The 17,704-nt window shown below is 48.0% G+C and overlaps 1 protein-coding gene across 1 annotated transcript in view; it reads right to left on the bottom strand.

Moving 5' to 3' along the window:
• Positions 1-17,704, bottom strand: part of camta1a (calmodulin binding transcription activator 1a) — a gene marked incomplete at both ends in the record, with an annotated part of 374,603 nt that overhangs the window by 14,864 nt on the left and 342,035 nt on the right. The window contains 10 exons of the mRNA XM_084436032.1: positions 7,625-7,830; positions 8,002-8,022; positions 9,612-9,683; positions 10,767-11,028; positions 11,210-11,388; positions 13,134-13,597; positions 13,787-14,141; positions 14,600-14,678; positions 15,159-15,355; positions 16,337-16,503. Of these exons, the coding sequence (XP_084292158.1) occupies positions 7,625-7,830; positions 8,002-8,022; positions 9,612-9,683; positions 10,767-11,028; positions 11,210-11,388; positions 13,134-13,597; positions 13,787-14,141; positions 14,600-14,678; positions 15,159-15,355; positions 16,337-16,503 (2,002 nt within the window). The remainder of the gene's footprint in view (positions 1-7,624; positions 7,831-8,001; positions 8,023-9,611; positions 9,684-10,766; positions 11,029-11,209; positions 11,389-13,133; positions 13,598-13,786; positions 14,142-14,599; positions 14,679-15,158; positions 15,356-16,336; positions 16,504-17,704) is intronic.

Consider the following 17,704-nt stretch of genomic DNA (forward strand, 5'->3'; position numbering starts at 1 on the left):
AAGCAATTGGTGCTGATCTTTGTGAATTGGGCGGATTTTGCAATAATGTTCATTTGCATAGAAAGGGCAACATTCTCCGCCCATATTACCTAATTTAAATATCTGCTAATAACACCGGCGCAGAGAAACGCTATGACGAAAGCAACGCAGTTAACACCGTATTTCACCCTTTGCGAGGGCTTTGTGAATAGCAAAGTTTATTTTTGACTTATTTGCACAGGTTTTGCGTCAGGAAAAGCTACGCAATCCTTTAGTGAATTTGCCCCAAGGAGTCATGCACTGAAGACTCAAGGGCGCTGTTGTTTTTTCTTGCAGAGAATGGCCACAAAGTTTCAAAGAACAAGAACAAAAATCAGAACAAAAAATTGGTGTGTGAGCAGGTCATAAACCTTGGTCACATGATAATAAAAGATGGCAAGACACTGGGGACTGATCATGTTAAAGCAATTCTTGCACTGCCCCTGCCCACAACTAGAAAACTGATGATGTCACTGCTTGGGACTGTAGGCTACTGCAGAGCCTGGATCCCTGATTTTGCAGAGCTAACACAACCACTATCTTGCCCATGGACAGAAGCTAGCTCCCTCTGACAAAATTACATGGACTAACGACGCTTAAACAGAGACTGTCCACAGCACCCTGTCTAGGTATTCCTGACTATGACAAGCCTTTCCACCTGTTTACGAACGAAAAGGAAGGTTACATGTCAGCAGTTCTGACACAGAAGCAGAACCGGTAGGCTACTACTCCAAAAGACTTGACTCTGTGGTTAGAGGACTAGTATCCTGCTTGAGATCAGTGGCAGTTACCACTGAAGCTGTATTAAGTTCTGTAGACCTAGTAGCACTGCGCCTGCTGTTTGTCCATGTACAGCATGCTGTGTCTGCTCTTCTTTTACAGGTGAAAACTTCACACTTGCACCCAGCAAGGTTGCAGCATTATCAGAATGTACTATTGAACATGTCTAATGTTACACTTCAAAGATGCACTGTTCTTAACCCTGCAACTCTGCTTCCCACTCCAGAAGACGGAGAGCCACATGACTGTAGTGGAAGAAGTCAGTAAGCCGCGCTCAGACCTCACTGATATTCCTCTATCAAACCCTGACTTTGAACCTTTTGTAGATGGATCAGCCCAACGATCAGAGACAGGCCAACCACATGTTGCATATGCAGTTACAACAGTACATGGAGTTTTAGAATCAGCAAAACTCCCACAACACCTTTCAGCACAAGCAGTTTTTTGAGTTGTTTGCTCTAACTAGAGCATGTACAGTATACTAGCAAGTGGTAAGTCTGCAACCATTTACTCAGATAGTAGTTATGCTTTTGGAGTTGTGCATGACTTTGGCAGTCTATGGCGAAACCGTGGGTTTCTCATGTCGACTGGCAAACCGATTACACATAATGTGTTAATCAGCAGCCTCCTAGAAGCAATGCTTTGCCTTCTAGTCTAGCAGTGTGCAAATGCCAAACTCATGTCAAAAGCTCTGATCCTGTTTCCATAGGCAACTCGACTGCTCGCTGCAAAAGCCGCTGCTGTCTCCACTTTCTCTCCTGTGTTGTCTATGCTTTCTGTTCCATCCACAGACCCTGACAGGACCCCTCCACTGTCTCTAGCAGATATTACTGACCTGCAAGCATCTGCTCCACCTGCTGAGAAAAGGAAATGGAAGAAAAAGTGCACATTTTCTGATCAACATAATCTGTGGCTAGGGCCAAATGACAAACCTGTGTAACCTTGTTCATGTTTTAATTATGCCTTCAAACTAGCACACGGACCAGATCATGTCTCAAACACAGGGGTGGTGGAGGATGGTAACAGGTAATGTGGTATGCACCTGGGTTCACTGTTTACGCGCAGCAAAGCTGTGCCAAATATGTAATATGCATGCAGAGCAATGTTTGCAAAGGGATCAAAATGGAATTGTCAGCACATCCAAGGCCTGAAGGCCCCTGGGAACATGTGATGATGGATTTTATTGAACTCTCACCATGCGAGGGGTATAATTATTGCCTTGTACTAACTGATGGTTTCTCAAAATGGACTGAGGTGTTTCCTTGCAGGCATGCCTCAGCATTGTCGGTGGCAAAGAGTCTTCTGAGGGAGATCATTCCCAGATGGGGTCTGCCTACAAAGCTCTCTTCAGATATAGGGAGTCATTTTGTAAATAGTGTCATTCAAGAGATCTGTAATAGCTTGCAGATTGGCCTGAGAACACATTGCAGCTATCATGCGGCAAGCTCAGGAATTGTGGAAAGGGCTAATCAGACTCTGAAAGTGAAGCTCATCAAGCTGATGGCAGTAACAGGTCTGTCATGGATTTTGCCTCTTGTGGTCATGTATATGCGAGGTCGACCACACCAGACAACAGGACTTGCTCTATATGAGGTCCTTACTGGTGGACCTATGAAGATGTCTAACACACCTTTTCTCCAAAGCAGGATGAATCTCATGTCATGTGAAGAGGACATGGTACAATATTGTCTTACAGTACATATTGTCTTAGATACAGTATCTTCAGCAGAGTGAAGACAACCATTCCTGACGCCAAAGAGGGATTTCTGCATCACATCCAGCCTGGCCACTGGTTTATGGTCCTCAGACGAAGGACCTGGAATTCCCCCAGGTGGTTTTTCCTGTACCAGGTTCTACTCACCACGCAGATGGCCGTCAAAGTAGGGTGAGAGGACATTCTGGACGTCCATCCATGCTTCATACTGCTAGCGCGTCCCGGGTCCAGGTCCAGGAGAAAGTGATCCACCGAGGGATCCCAACCATTAGGAGGAAGATGTAACAGAAACAGCTATCTCAACCGCCAGAGCAACGGCCTTTTCCTCAGATGAGGAGCTATCGTATGGGGAGTGACCTTGTCTGTCACTTCCTTCTCATGATCGTTGTTATGAGAACATGGAGAAGCTCAACAGCCATTGCCTCACAATATGCCCCCCCCCCACACACACTGGAGCCAACATTGAACACAACTGATTATCATTCAGATAATGACACGTTACGTTCAAGAAGACAAGATGCCTTGCTTTTCCCAATAAGATTTCACTGTCCCAAAGAGCAGTGTCATCTTAATGACTGCTTGGTACATACTGTGAATGAGAATGGATGGACTCTCCTACAATCTACAGACACCCAATTCCAGAGTGATGAGAAATTCCCTGGGGTTACCATTGTAACTCTGACTAATGGTGATAGAAAGAAATAATTGCCATATTGGTGTGTTTTAGGTAGAGATATTATTAATGTAGCTCGGAGTAAGAATTATGGTGTTGATATTTGTAAACCTGTTCCAAATTATCCTTCCAAGATGATATTTAATTGTAGCAAATATCTAACCAAGATGTCTAATTCAGATGCGGACATGAAGACCAATCCCAATACTGCTATAAATATGGTAAGAGAATTTGCATCCAAAATGAATTATGTAATATATATTAGGTGATTGTTGGATCTGTCAACAGGTCCCTGCTGGTACATCATCTGCCATTTTATACCCAATTCCCTTAACACAAGCTGAATGGTTACATTACGACTGGCAAGGGTGTATTCAAGGGTGAATTATGTATTCTCCACTAGTGAACAAGCCTCATCTTGTCAGTTCCATAACGGGATAGACAGATTAGGTAATTATTATGTAGGCATAGAGGATATTTTAACCCAGTGAACTTTGCAGATTAATCAGAACCATAGACCAAGTCATTTTACTTGTCTAGTTTTGTATAAGGTTATACATTTTTTGAAAGTAGCTGAACTGGGGACTGGTTGATAATGCATTCTCAGGTTTTGGTAATACTGTTAGGACTATTATTGTTATTCTTGTGTGTATTATTTTGGGGTTTATTATCATTGCAGTAATTATCAAATGTACTACGAAGTGTTTAGTTGATGTTCCAATTAGAGCTCTGATGGTTCAGAATCCAGTGCCAAGTATGGAAGTGAATGACCACTTTACCAATTATGTTGAAGAAATGCATGACATTTGTTTACAATATTTGTAATGTTTTGGTTTTCATCCCTTTGAGAAATATGTTGAGAAAAATGTTTAGATTAGTACAATCATGTATACTTTTACCCAGTTTCCGTTTTGAGGGAGGGATGTTTGCTTAAATAGTTTCCATGTGGACAAGAACTTATCTCATTACGTGGGCTAGCTTGTAGAAGCTAGCCCAACTTGTGATATTCCCACTATTTCTTTCTTTCTTATTATTTTCCCCAGTTTTTTGGACCTCAACTACTTCTTCATACTTTGTGCTACAAACTTCATTCAAACGTTAACATGTTCATGATGTTAAGCTGTTTCCCGGATCCATTCAGATATTTGATATTTTTTAAATAGTTTTTTAGTAATTTAACTTTTAATAGTTATTTTTGTACCATTGAAATTGCTGGTGGAATGTTCAGTAACTTGACGTTTTTAGAGTGGTGGCAGCTGTTGCTTTGAAAATATTCACACATTTTGTAAACTGCTGGTACTCCTACAGTTTTAACAGCTCATACACATATTATACATCGAAATGTTCACACAACTGTGCTGATTCATACAATGTAATTATCTAAGCTGTGCAATTTATAGTTTTTGCGGTATAACCATTTGTTTGACGACCATGCTCACCATTCAAACTAATGGCGCTCCACTCTAGCTTTTGAGTTTCTAATTCTGAATTCATACCTGCTTTCTAACCTGTCAAAACTCCTACAGTTTTCAAGCTAAATTGACATATTATATCTCAAAATGTTAAGCTGGTTCACAGGATTCCTATGATGTAAACATTTAAGCTGTGAAATTTATACTTTTCATGCTTTCCCATGCAAACAATTGATGGAATGTTCAGAGTGTCAGTTGGGATTTGAATTTGGGTGCATGCACAGCCTCTCTTGAAGGTACAGAGACCCTTGGACCACACAACTCAGCCGGTGAGTGGGCTAGAGACACATGGTCTTCACCAGTGGGGCCAGGTGGGTGGCCCAGAGAGGGGTACACTGTTCCCGACCAGCTCTGACCTGAGGGGGCGGAGTCTCGTCACCACACCACTATCCAGGGGAGGCTTTGGCTCAGTGGTAGAGTGGGTCGTTAAATGATCGAAGGGTCGGCAGTTCGAATCCCGCCTCCTCCTGTCCACATGTCGAAGTGTCCTTGGGCAAGACACTGAACCCCAAATTGCTCCCAATGAGCAGGCTGGCACCTTGCATGGCAGCTGCCGCCATTGGTGTGTAAATGTGTGTGAATGGGTCTTAACCAGTGGAGGTGGGTAAATGTCCCGGAGAGGGGTACACTGTCCCCGACCGGATCTGACCTGAGGGGGCGGAGTCTCGCCACCATGCCACTGTCCACGCCACGGACCCCACAATTCATTCCCTCAGTGGGCTAGAGACACGGTCTTCGCCGGTGGGTGCATGGAGATTGCCCGGTCCGTAGTAGTATTAGCAGTAGTGGTTACATACAGCTGCGGCAGCTATCCCAACTCACATTTTCTCCAGGAAATGTACTTTCTAGTTTTGTTAAAGATTCCAGAATCAAATTTGATTCTTAGTCTTCTCCATCTGGTGGAGAGAAAAGAGATGGCTTCCTCTCCATATGCTTAGTGTTACATTTCTACCAATTTATTGTAATTGATTTTTTCCATTTTTATATTGTATCTGATTTCATATTTTCTTATGTGCCTGTCCTCATATCATTCTTTGAAGCTTGTAAGAACAGACCCCTGCCCTGGGCATTTAATGGTTTATGGCAGGATAACCTCTCTAGCAGGTAGATTAAAATGACGTCTCCAGGCCTTGTTTATGATCCTAGTGTTTACTAAACTGTGGTCTCCTGTTGTGTCATTGTTTTCACAGAACTACCTGGTCATATCACTCTACTGGACGATGTGTTGAACGTTTAACCCTTTTCGTTCGCCATTGTTGATGACGTGTCGCCATTGCTGATGACGTGGAAATTATGTGTTAGCCAATCAGATTCTATGAATGTCATATCCGGGCGTAGCTTTGAATATGGTAAATGGACTGCACTTATATAGTGCTTTTCTCACCCCTAAGGGACAAAGCGCTTTACAATGGCCTCTCATTCACCCATTCACACACACACTCACACACCAGTGGCGCCAGCAGGCCATACAAGGCGCTAGCCTGCTCACTGGGAGCAACTGGGGGTTCAGTGTCTTGCTCAGGGACACTTCGACATGGACTGGAGGAGGCGGGATTCGAACCGCCGACCCTATGATCATTGGACAACCCACTCTACCTCCTGAACCACAGCCGCCCCCGAATATAGAGCTGTGCACAAGAGGAAAAGCTCATTTCTTGGGTGAATCTCTCTTTTTGTGTTCTTGCCAAGAGCCCAGTTGCAACTGTACTGTATATATTATTCGAATAAAGAAACTTCTTCTACGAGAGACCACACAGAGACCCTCTTAGTGAGCAGACCACACAGAGATGCCGGGCTTAGGGAGGACACCCTCACCAAGAAGACAGATCCTGTCGCTGGTAATAAATATTAGTTTCTGATTGCCAGCAGTATGCTACTGTCTGGTAGGATCTGTTATATTATTGCTTTACTTGTTTTATTTTTATTGTCCGCTAGTGTGTCAGCTGCACCAGCACTCACAACCTCAAGAGGCACTAGAACACTGTTGAATTTCACCCATTTGTTCAGGGCACATTCCCAAAGTGCGCTCTCGGTGCACAGGACTGTCAGCCTATAGGACTGGTACTTGGGGTGGCTGTGGCTCAGGAGGTTGAGAGGGTCACCCAATGGCCACAGGGTCGGTGGTTTGAATCCCGACTTCTCCTATTCCACATGTTGAAGTGTTCTTGGGCAAGACACTGAACCCCAAATGTGTCCCAATGAGCAGGCTAGCACCTGCCGCCTTTGGTGTGTGTATGTCTGTGTGAATGGGTGAATAAGAGGCCATTGTAAAGCGCTTTGGATAAAAGCACTATATAAGTGCAGTCCATTTATCATTTTGGTAGTAAGCCCATACTCTTAGTAATTAGCCTAAAGTACATGTAGACTGCAGAATATGTCTCCATTCATGAGCGAAATCAAATCAAAACTATTTTCATAATTATACTATATAGACCCATACAGTCTATGGACAAAGACCACACCGTACTACACACTGTTGAAGACAGCGTAGCCTACTGTCTTGGTGGTCGATAGTCATCCCTGAACAAGCCTTGTGCTTCCTTTTCCTTGTGCTTATTAAGACAAACTAAGATCCTTGAAGATCCTTGAAGCCTTGAATATGTGCCAGTATGCTACTGTGTGGTAATGTGTGTGTGTGTGTTTGTGTTTGTGTGTGTGTGTGTGTGTGTGCGTGTGTGTGTGCGTTTGAGAGAGTGTGTGTGTGTGTGTGCGTTTGAGAGAGAGAGAGTGTGTGTGTGTGTGTGTGTGTGTGAGAGAGAGAGTGTGTGTGAGTGTGTGAGTGAGTGTGTTTATGTGTGTGTGTGTGTTTGTGTGTGTGTGTGTGCGTGTGTGTGTGTGTGTGTGCGTACCTCGGTTTGTGTGTGTGCGTGTGTGTGTGTGTGTACCTCAGTTTGTGTGTGTGTGAGTGTGTGTGTGTGTGTGTGTGTGTGCATACCTCAGTTTGTGTGTGTGTGTGTGTGTGCGTACCTAAGTTTGTGCTGCACCAGGGCGGTGGTGGTTCCTCTGCGGAGGGGGTGGGGCCTCAGCTTGCCCAGCTCCCTGTAGCTGCGGTAGTATTGCTGGATGAGCATGGCCGCCCTCCTGCTCTGCTGGAACTTCTTCTGCTCGTGGTAGCTGCGGAACTTACTCTGGATCAGGATGGCGGCCTGCGTCATCTTCTTATAAAGTGCATACTGCCAGAGGAGCACACAGACAGGACCCCGGCTCAGAGACACTGGGAATACAATGTCATGGTGGCCTCGAGTACACACATCCACAGAATGTTACCGGCCCTGGGCAGATTATGTACAGTGTCTAGACAACCAAGTATGTCTTGCAATTTTAAGTTGTAAAAAAAATATTACCTTCAAGGCTATCCATGTTAGCTTGGAAACAGAAAAGAAGGTGAGAGATTGTGAATGGTGAACAGGAATGAACAGAGATCTGCCTGGGTCTAAAAAAAACAAAAACCTCTAATGTTTTCACTGAAAAGAATGCTTTTTCCACTCAACAAAGCGTCATCTGTCTGGTATTGTGCTGCCAGGGTATAGGTGTGGACTCTGTCCTGGGCCGTCGGTGCCTAGGGCATTCACGACTACTGAATTTAAGCAGTCATCGACTACTCCTCCAAAATAGTTGACTAGTTGATTAATCGTGTGTTTACCAGATTTTTTTTTTCAAGCAATAACATTGACCGATAACCTCATTATTCATTCATTAAACTTTACAGTGGTGGCCAAAATTATTAGAACACCTGACAGATCTGAAAATATTGACCTTTTTTGCCTCCAAAACAGTCCTACTGTTTTTATCCACTTTTAACTTTAATATTTGGTATGTCCACCTTTTGCAGCAATTACAGCAGCACATCTCTTTGGCATAGTGTCAATATATTTCCTGAGAACATCAACACCAATGTTATCCCATGCCTTCTGCAACTCAAGCCAAAGGGTTTCCTTTGAATGTACAATAGATCTGTCCGGTTTTATTTTCCAAATCGCACCAAATTTGCTCGATGGGGTTGAGGTCCGGACTTTGAGGGGGCCAGTCCATCATTGTCAATGTTCCAGCAGATTCCTTCCGTGGCAGGTAGGTCCGGCAATAGTAAGAAGAATATTTAGGGTAATTGTCCTCTTGGAAAATAAATCCAGGCCCAATAAGATGACTTCCAGATGGTACTCCATGCCTCACCAGAATGTTGTGGTATACTTTCCTATCCATGATGCCATCAATTTTTACTAAATCACCTGTTCCTGAGGCTGAAATGGCAACCCACACCATAATACTACCCCCTGCTTGTTTAACTGTTGGCAACAGACACTATTTTTTATACTGTTTGGCTTGAGTTGCAGAAGGCATGGGATAACATTGGTGTTCATGTTCTCAGGAAATATATTGACACTTTGCCAAAGAGATGTGCTGCTGTAATTGCTGCAAAAGGTGGACATATCAAATATTAAAGTTAAAAGTGGATAAAAACAGTAGGACTCACTTCATCTGATATTTGTTGTGCTCAGAGCAAGCATCTGCATGTTTCATGAACATTATGGAATGAAATCATGTTTTGGAGGCAAAAAGGTCAATATATTCAGATCCGTCAGGTGTTCTAATAATTTTGGCCACCACTGTATTTGAATAGGGACAGATACAGTGTACACTGTTAGGTTGCGCAGATATCTTCCAAAAAAATGAATCATAGCATGTATAGCTATTGCTAACTATTATTAAACTATTATTATAATTATTATTATTATTATTATTATTATTTTTTTTTTATTAAAACATGATGAAACGATGAAGATGAACTACCCACAGCTGGCAAAAAGCCCAATAAGCATATATTATTATTTTTTTTTTTTTTTTGTAATATCTTTTTTTGGGGGACGACGACTAGTCGACCAGCAATGCACAGGGTGGACTAGTGGTTTGATATTCGACAAGTCAACTAGTCTGTGAAACCCCCGTCGGTACCTACCTGTTTGTACTTCTTGTAACAACGCTGAATGACGGCGGCAGCTACTTCCTGTTGCTCTCTGAGCGGGCGTCCCTGTGGGAGAGTAGAGTGGCAGAGGTCAGTGGTCAGACTAGGTGTGCTCTACTGACGTCTGGTTGGCGCAGAGCCTGAGTGACCTCTCCCCTGGTTGGCTGGAGAGATAGAGTAGGGAGGACCTGGGGAAGAGAGGGCTGCTGGGATACATTTCTGTACGGGTTGGTAGATAGAGAGAGAGAGAGAGAGAGAGAGAGAGAGAGAGAGAGAGAGAAAGAGACAGAGAGAGAGAGAGAGAGACGGGCTGCCAGCGTTGATCCTCAGTCCCAGCTGGCAGATGGGCAGAACAGATGACTGTGAACGACAACGAACAGTTTGAGACGTGGAAACTCATTAAAGCTCGCCATGGGAGGGGGGGGGGGGGGCAGCAGGGTGAGACGTCGGGGTGGGGGCTGGGCAGAGTGTGTAGAGCTGTTTGAGGAGGACAGGCAGCAACAGGCTCCACACACCATACTAGAGAGAGAGAGAGAGAGAGAGAGATGAGAGAGGTAGAGAGAGAGAGGAAGAGAGAGAGAGAGAGAGATTAGAGACAGATAGAGAGAGAGAGGAAGAGAGAGGATATGGGGAGCAGGGGAGAGGAGGCAGTGCAGTCTTTCCTCAAAGCAAGGCCATGCTCTGCTCAAGCCACCTTTCCCATGCTGAAACCACAGGGACTGGAGACTTTGTGAGTATTTGTGTGTGTGTGTGTGTGTGTGTGCGTGTGTGTGTGTGTGTGTGCTTGTGCATTGTGGTGTGTTTACAGTAAGTAAGGGAGAGAGACAGAGACAGATATAAAGATGGGACAACACGTGACAGTAAAACCTTGCTTCTCTGAGTACTGGGTGAACACGCCTCTCTCCAGTCCAAAACAGTGTCCATGTTTGGCTCGCTTAGATCATTCATCATTCATCATCATCATCAAAACACTCCACTCGAGAATCACGTCACACATTTCACCCATTATGAGGTCAAACACAACAAGAATCCACATGGATATTCCTGATGGTGCTCCGGGCGGTCCTAACACACATCCCCCACCCCCTCCCACTGTGGTCAGCGGGCCGGGGGGGGGGGGGTCTGATACCTGATCCCTGGGCCTGTTACCTTGTACTTTCGGAAGGCGGTTTGGACCAGCCGGGCAGCCTCGTACAGCTCCCTCTGCTCAGGGTCGGACAGCGTCAGCTGGGCCAGGTCGCGCTCCACCTTGCTGTTGGAGGCATTGATGAACTCGCTCCAGTCGGCGGGGGAGGGCAGGGTGGGGCGCTCCATGGGGTTGGCCCCTCCCCCCTCGCCCCGCAGAGGAGACCCCCCCCCAGGGCTGAGGCTGGGGTTGGAGGACGGGGTCAGCGGCTCGCTGTACAGAGATCTGGGGGAGGGGGGTAGAGAGAAAGAGAGACCGATAGAGAGAGAGAGAGAGAGAGAGAGATGGACGGTTAAAGCAGACTAAGGCTTACACACAATGGCCTAGTCCACCAGGAGCTTCTCCATTTCCTGTCTCACACCCGTCTGTTGGAGGAGAAGCTCCTCGGCCGGTAGGCAGCACCCACCGTAGGTGTATGATGCTGGGCAGGTGCTCCACGTCTCCCAGGTAGTTGGCCAGCCAGCTCATGGTGTTGCTGACCCCGGTGCTGTCCAGAGGAAGCGAGTCTGTGGCCACAAAATTCTCCTTCTTGATCCGCTCCGGCGTGGCCTCGATGATGTGCTCCGCCAGGGTCATCATGTTGGCCTGCACGGGGACGAACAGACACGTCAGACGCCACAGACACACACGTTGTTTTTGGCTCTGCCCAGTGACCGCTGGCGGAGGGTATATTTTCAGCCGTGTGTGTTATTTCATTCATTAGTCACATAGCAGGATTATACAAAAACTACCAGAGTGATTTTCATGGGGTGGAGGGGTGTAGCATGGGCCAAGTTAGAACACATTACATTTTGGTGCGGATCAGAATCACTGGACGGATACATGATATGTATATCATACAATCAATCATATATTCATTTGTGTCTCTCTTTTCTTATGACTTTGTGATTGTTTCAGCACTTTGAGATGAAAATTTTACATTGAAAAGTGCTGTAAATAAAACAAATTATTATTATTATTATTATTATTAGCACAGTCTCATCTCTCTTCACTGTCGCTGATCGTAACAATCTCTGGGAAACAATCAGCGTGATGATGATGATGATGATGATTATGATGGTGATGATGGTGATGATGGTGATGATGGTGATGGTGATGATGATGGTGATGGTGATGATGATGATGATGATGATGATGGGGGTGATGATGGTGATGATGGTGTTGATGATGATGATGATGGTGATGACGGTGATGGTGATGATGGTGATGATCGTGATGACGGTAATGATGATGATGGTGATGATGATGATGATGGTGATGATGATGGTGATGATGATGATGATGATGATGATGGTGATGACGGTAATGATATGGATGGTTATTGTTGTGGATCAGTCGGCCCTCATGTGCCCAGCGTCCTTCCCTGCCAGCCTCAGCTCATTGACGGAGACGGATGGGCAGAAGACTCCCTTGGCCGTGCTGCCGGATCAATGGCCTGAGTTTATTATGTGGTGATGGAGGTCGACAGAGTGCCAGGCAGGCCAAGTCTGTGTGCTTTTGTGTGTGTTTGTGTGTGCGCGTGTGTGTGTTTGCTTGTGTGTGTGTGTGTGTGTGTGTGTGTGTACAGAATGTGTTTGCCCCTATACTGGCTTCAGACACCAGAGACCCAGGGGCGTAGCACTAGCGAGCTGCCAGCAGTCAATCCCAATCTGTTCCTGTTCTTGTTCATGGTTGTTTTCCTAGTGACAGATCTGTCAATAGGCTCGCTGCTTATCCAACATGTTGCTGATGACTCCACACGCTCAGATATTCCTTCAACCTTTACTGTATCTTAGCAGGGGGCCTGTATTTTTTTAAACATACTGTACTGTGTAACATCAGCGTCAACCATCAACTATCAGACACTAAGGAAATGAATCTATTGTAATCAATGACAGCGGCTCCACCGCAGCCGTCGCCCTCGCGTTCGACGCCAGCGTCCGACGTTAAGAAGTTCATTCGTTGATTTTTGACGGACGCTGACCGTTGGTGCTGACGGAGGCAGCGGAGCCGAGGGGTAAAGGTGTCTGCGCGCTGTTCCAACCAACGCCAACCAACTCACCCAACATTCTAAAGTTGGCAGTTGTTAGAATGTTGGAAGTTTAAAATTCAGCTGCTAAATCCATCCACCCGCCGCCAACAGTCACCAACAAACACGGCGCACACATCCAACGTTGGTGTTGGTTGGTGTTGGGTGGAGGTGTTTGGCGTTGGTTGGGGACGTGTGCGGACACCTTTATTGTATGAGCCTCATGTCGAAGACGGACTTGGTGAGATGGATGTGATGTCAAGAGATACAGCCGGGTTCAGTTCTGGTCCAGAGCGCGGTTGGGTGGGGGAGGCCCTCTCACCTGCAGGTCGTCCATCTGGGCGAGGCAGTCCTGGTTGTCCAGGTCTTCCCTGTAGGACAGCAGCTCCGTGTCCACCATCTCCCTCTCGGCCATCACCAGCATCCCCAGCTGCTCCCGCTGTCGCTGCCGGCCGGCCAGCCTCTCCTTCCCCAGGCTGCCGCTCCCCCCGGCCCCCGCGGGGCCCTTCCTCCCCGGGCCGCCGCCGGGGAAACTCTCCCTGGAGCTCCACTTGGCTCCCCCGGCGCCACCCCCCGCTGCGGAGAGGCCCCCGTCAGGGCTCTTGGGGCTGGGGGAGGACAGCCTGTGGAGCTGGTGCTGCTCCAAGCTCAGGGGGACGGACATGGCCTTGTCCGGCCGGGCCTGGAACAGCTCCGGGTTGGGCTTGTGTTTCTTGGCCTGCGGGAGGTCCCTCTGGCACTCGCTGCTGTAGTAGTTGGAGGGCTCCGACCGGGGTCTCCGCAGGTCTGGAGAGGAAGGACACACAGCGTGGTTCAAGTGACACACACAGCATAGGGATCAGAGAGAGCGAGAGAGAGACAGAGAGAGAGAGAGGGACAGAGAGAGAGAGAGAGCGAGAGAGAGAGAGAGAAAGAGATCTTCCATAGCCACAAAGGGCCACAGCTCTCTTCTCCTCAGCAGAGAGCTGTCCTCACCCGGGTTGAGGTTGGTGGCGCTGGAGGTAGTGGTGGCGGCGGCGGCGGCGCCTCCCTTCTTGCTGCCGGGGGCCACCACGCTGTCACTGGCCCAGGTGACCATCCAGCTGTCTGAGGCGGGGCCGTCGGGGGCTGGGGAGAAGGACATGCGCGTGGCGGGGGCCAGCGGGGCGGGGGGCTGCTGCTGCTCGTCCCTCTGCAGCTGCTCCAGGCACTCGGCCAGCTTGGTGTGGCCGCGGGAGCGCGCGATGGACAGGGGCAGGCGCCCCAGCGAGTCGGGGATGGCCAGGGCTCGCCGGTCCCACTTGTACAGCACCACGGCCGCCTCCAGGTGACCCAGGGCGCACGCCCACATCTGCGCACAGGAACGCGAGAGGTCAGGGGGTCAGGGGACACGTAGGTGGACGGTTTGGCACGCCGTCTCTCACACCATCGTCGGACTCTCTCTCCCACTCTCTCTGTCTCTCCCTCTCTCAAATTCAAATTCAAATAAGATTTATTGGCACGATAGGTGAAAAGAACCCACATTGCCAAAGCAGTATATGAAATCAACATTCAAAAAAATCAACATTCAGATTATGTATAAATAAATAAATAAAAAGTGAGTGTGAGGGTGTGTTATCTCTCTCTGTCTCTCCTTCTCCCTCTCTCTGTCTCACTCTCCCTCTCTCTCTCTGTCTCTCTCTCTCTCTCTCTCTCTCTCTCTCTCTCTCCTTCTCTCTCTCCCTCTCTCTCAGATTTCAACATATGATACATGAAACTGCATATCTGAGCATCTGTGATTGGACCTGTGTGTTTCCCTCCATGTCTTACCAGAGGGGTGCAGGAGAAGTGGTCCACATTGAGGGGGTCGACCTCCAGCTCCAGGTCAATACTGTCTGCATGCTTTGTGCTGGACACAGATAAACACATTATGATGAAACCTTTTAAAATGCTTTTATACTATATACTTAACCTGACTCAACCATCTGGGCAAGCTTTGTTGGAAACTGTTTTCAGGCACTTTCAAAACTACTCGGCAGGTGATTGGATGAACCATCTGTCTATCAGTATCACAGGTAAATCAAATTCTTACCGAAGCTAGACGAGAGCAGAAAGGCTTTCTTTCAATGAAGAAATACTCTCCAGTTTAGATATAACTGATGCTATACCTGTTGTTTTAGAATGAACAGCTGCTTCCCGCTGTCGTCACACCTAAACCCCGCCCATAGCTGCTAGCATCTCCTCAAAGAACCCTGATCGTTTCCTGATCGACCAATCAACGGATCCCTATTGAGCTTTTCAAGACTGATGAGTGGATTGAAACAGCGTGAGCTGGCGAGACCAGGATGATCTATATACGGCGCCCTGAGTGTGATGGTCAAACGCTCACCGCCACTTGATGAGGGTCTGGATGAGGGTGGCGTAGCCCTGACCCGCGGCCAGGTGGAGAAGGGTCATGCCCCGGAAGGTCTTGGAGTGGATGAGGTGTTTGGACTTGGCCCAGCAGGCCCGGTTCATCATCTTCTCACACACCACCACCACGCGGCTCTCGAAGGAGCTGCCGGCCTGGCCCTGGCCCGATACGCACTGAGACACACACACACACACACACACACAAGCACACAAGATGAGTCACTGGTTATTTACAACCTCTACAGCGCAGCACTGACCACGGATAGAGACGGCAGCTCGTTCTTGTGTTCCTGAAAGCCCCAATCCGCTGTTTGTGAAGCCGGCGCATCCCTTGTGATTACTACAGGGACTCTGGAATTATCACGAGTAAGTAAGTGTAACAGAGTTGACTTGGTTAAGCTCACTCCTCAGTGTAAATACTGTACCCCCTACCTGTGCCGTTGAATAGCTAGTCTCAACCAGAGCCACTGCCTACAATAGGACTCGCCTTACCGGAAATTAGACATTGGATTGGTTGTGCAATCTCTCAAATTGTTTCCGTCCACTTTTAGCAACGAAACCTGGGCGAATGTCTTTAGTCTCTAGTTGAGCACAGCGTTTAGAGACGGACTCAAATCTGGACAAATGTCTTCAGTCTCTGGAGTTTAAAGGGGTGAGTGAGAATGGAAGACGAATGGCGACGCAGTGACACCTTTGACATAAGGAATATTTTCCCCTCCTACAGAGTAGAACCACTGCTGGAAAGCACATGGTCACAGGTTCCTCGCATAGTGACCGTTGTGATTCTGGTTATGTCCTTATCATGTAAATGGTGTGGGGCTTCGCAAAACACATCTGATTATCTGTAATTGACAGTCATAAAATGTCAATTACAGTTTATTTCCATATGGCAGAGCTTACCATTAGAGCTTTTTTAAGGCTGAGCAGAAATGTTTGCTATATTAGCAATTGGGCACTTCTTGCACCTGTATATTTTTGTCAAGTGTGCATTAAAAGGGACATCATTTCTCCATGTCTGCTTACTCTTACTTTTTTCCACATGTTGTGGGTAAAAACAACAACCTTGAACTCACATTTCAGAGAACATCATCATGCCGTTTTTTGCTTCATCATCGAGAAAAGCTAGTTTGGTGTTTGTTCGCTTCGGGACTCTACCTGTGACTGGGAGTTGTTGCCGCCTCCTCCTCCACCTCCTCCTCCTCCTGCTCCTCCTCCAGCCCCTGCGCCCCCTCCTCCTCCGTGCTGGTGGTGGCTGGCCATCTCCGCCATCCTCCTCTCCATCTGCTCCAGACGCTCCAGGATGGACATTCTGAACTGGTTGTCTGCAACGCACGGGGGGACACAACAGGACAGCTGACGTCAGCGCGCTGCGGACCACCAACCACCTAGAACATGCTCTGACCACATGTGGCTGATTAAGACCGGCCCGTCGTCCGACCGGTGTTGAGGTTTCACGCTGTTTCGCGGGCGCAAACACACCCCCGCCGTTTCAGAAAGCCGCCGTTGGGTCTGAGAATCCCCTCGGCTCGCGGCAGGCTCATTTTCCTCTCGGTGTGAGCTGATGTTAACTCCGGGCGTAATCATTATTAATCTCCCCGTACGTCAGCTATAACAATAACATCAATCACCAGCTTCCCACTCCAACAATTGCCTTTACTAAAATAACCTTTAAGGCCTATCAATCACCGGCTAATGGCTGCCGGCGCAGCCGTCCACACATCCCCCAGTGCTCCATCACCGCAGCGCCAGCTCAGGCGCCCTAATACACACCTGCTGATTGCCCCGCCAGCGGCAGCTCGTTCCGAGCGTCCACTCCCCCCCCCAACTCTCAGCTCTGACCCTCGGACTCTCTCTAGGGGGAGTCCACGGACGAAGGTCCTCTCCTGCTGATTAAGTACAGATCGTTAAGGGCCAAGGCCTCCACCTCCTCTCATTCCACAGCCCCCCTGGACAGGGAATATGCTAGGGGCTGGTATGCTAGGGGCTGGTGTGCTAGGGGCTGGTGTGCTAGGGGCTGGTGTGCTAGAGGCTGGTGTACTAGAGGCTTGTATGCTAGGGACCGGTGTTCTAGGGGCTGGTATGCTAGGGGCTGGTATGCTAGGGGCTGGTATGCTAGGGGCTGGTATGCTAGGGGCCGGTGTGCTAGGGGCTGGTGTGCTAGGGGCCGGTATGCTAGAGGCTGGTGTACTAGAGGCTTGTATGCTAGGGGCCGGTGTGCTAGGGGCTGGTGTGCTAGAGGCTTGTATGCTAGGGGCTGGTGTGCTAGATGCTTGTATGCTAGGGACTGGTGTGCTAGGGGCTGGTGTGCTAGGGGCCGGTATGCTAGGGGCTGGTGTGCTAGGGGCCGCTGTGCTAGGTGCTGGTATGCTAGGGGCTGGTGTGCTAGAGGCTTGTATGCTAGGGGCTGGTGTGCTAGGGGCCGGTGTGCTAGAGGCTTGTACTGTATGCTAGGGGCTGGTGTGCTAGATGCTTGTATGCTAGGGACCGGTGTGCTAGGGGCTGGTATGCTAGGGGCCGGTATGC

Source organism: Borostomias antarcticus, assembly GCF_949987555.1.
Source record: "Borostomias antarcticus genome assembly, chromosome: 3".
In the NCBI taxonomy this organism is placed as follows: Eukaryota; Metazoa; Chordata; class Actinopteri; order Stomiiformes; family Stomiidae; genus Borostomias; species Borostomias antarcticus.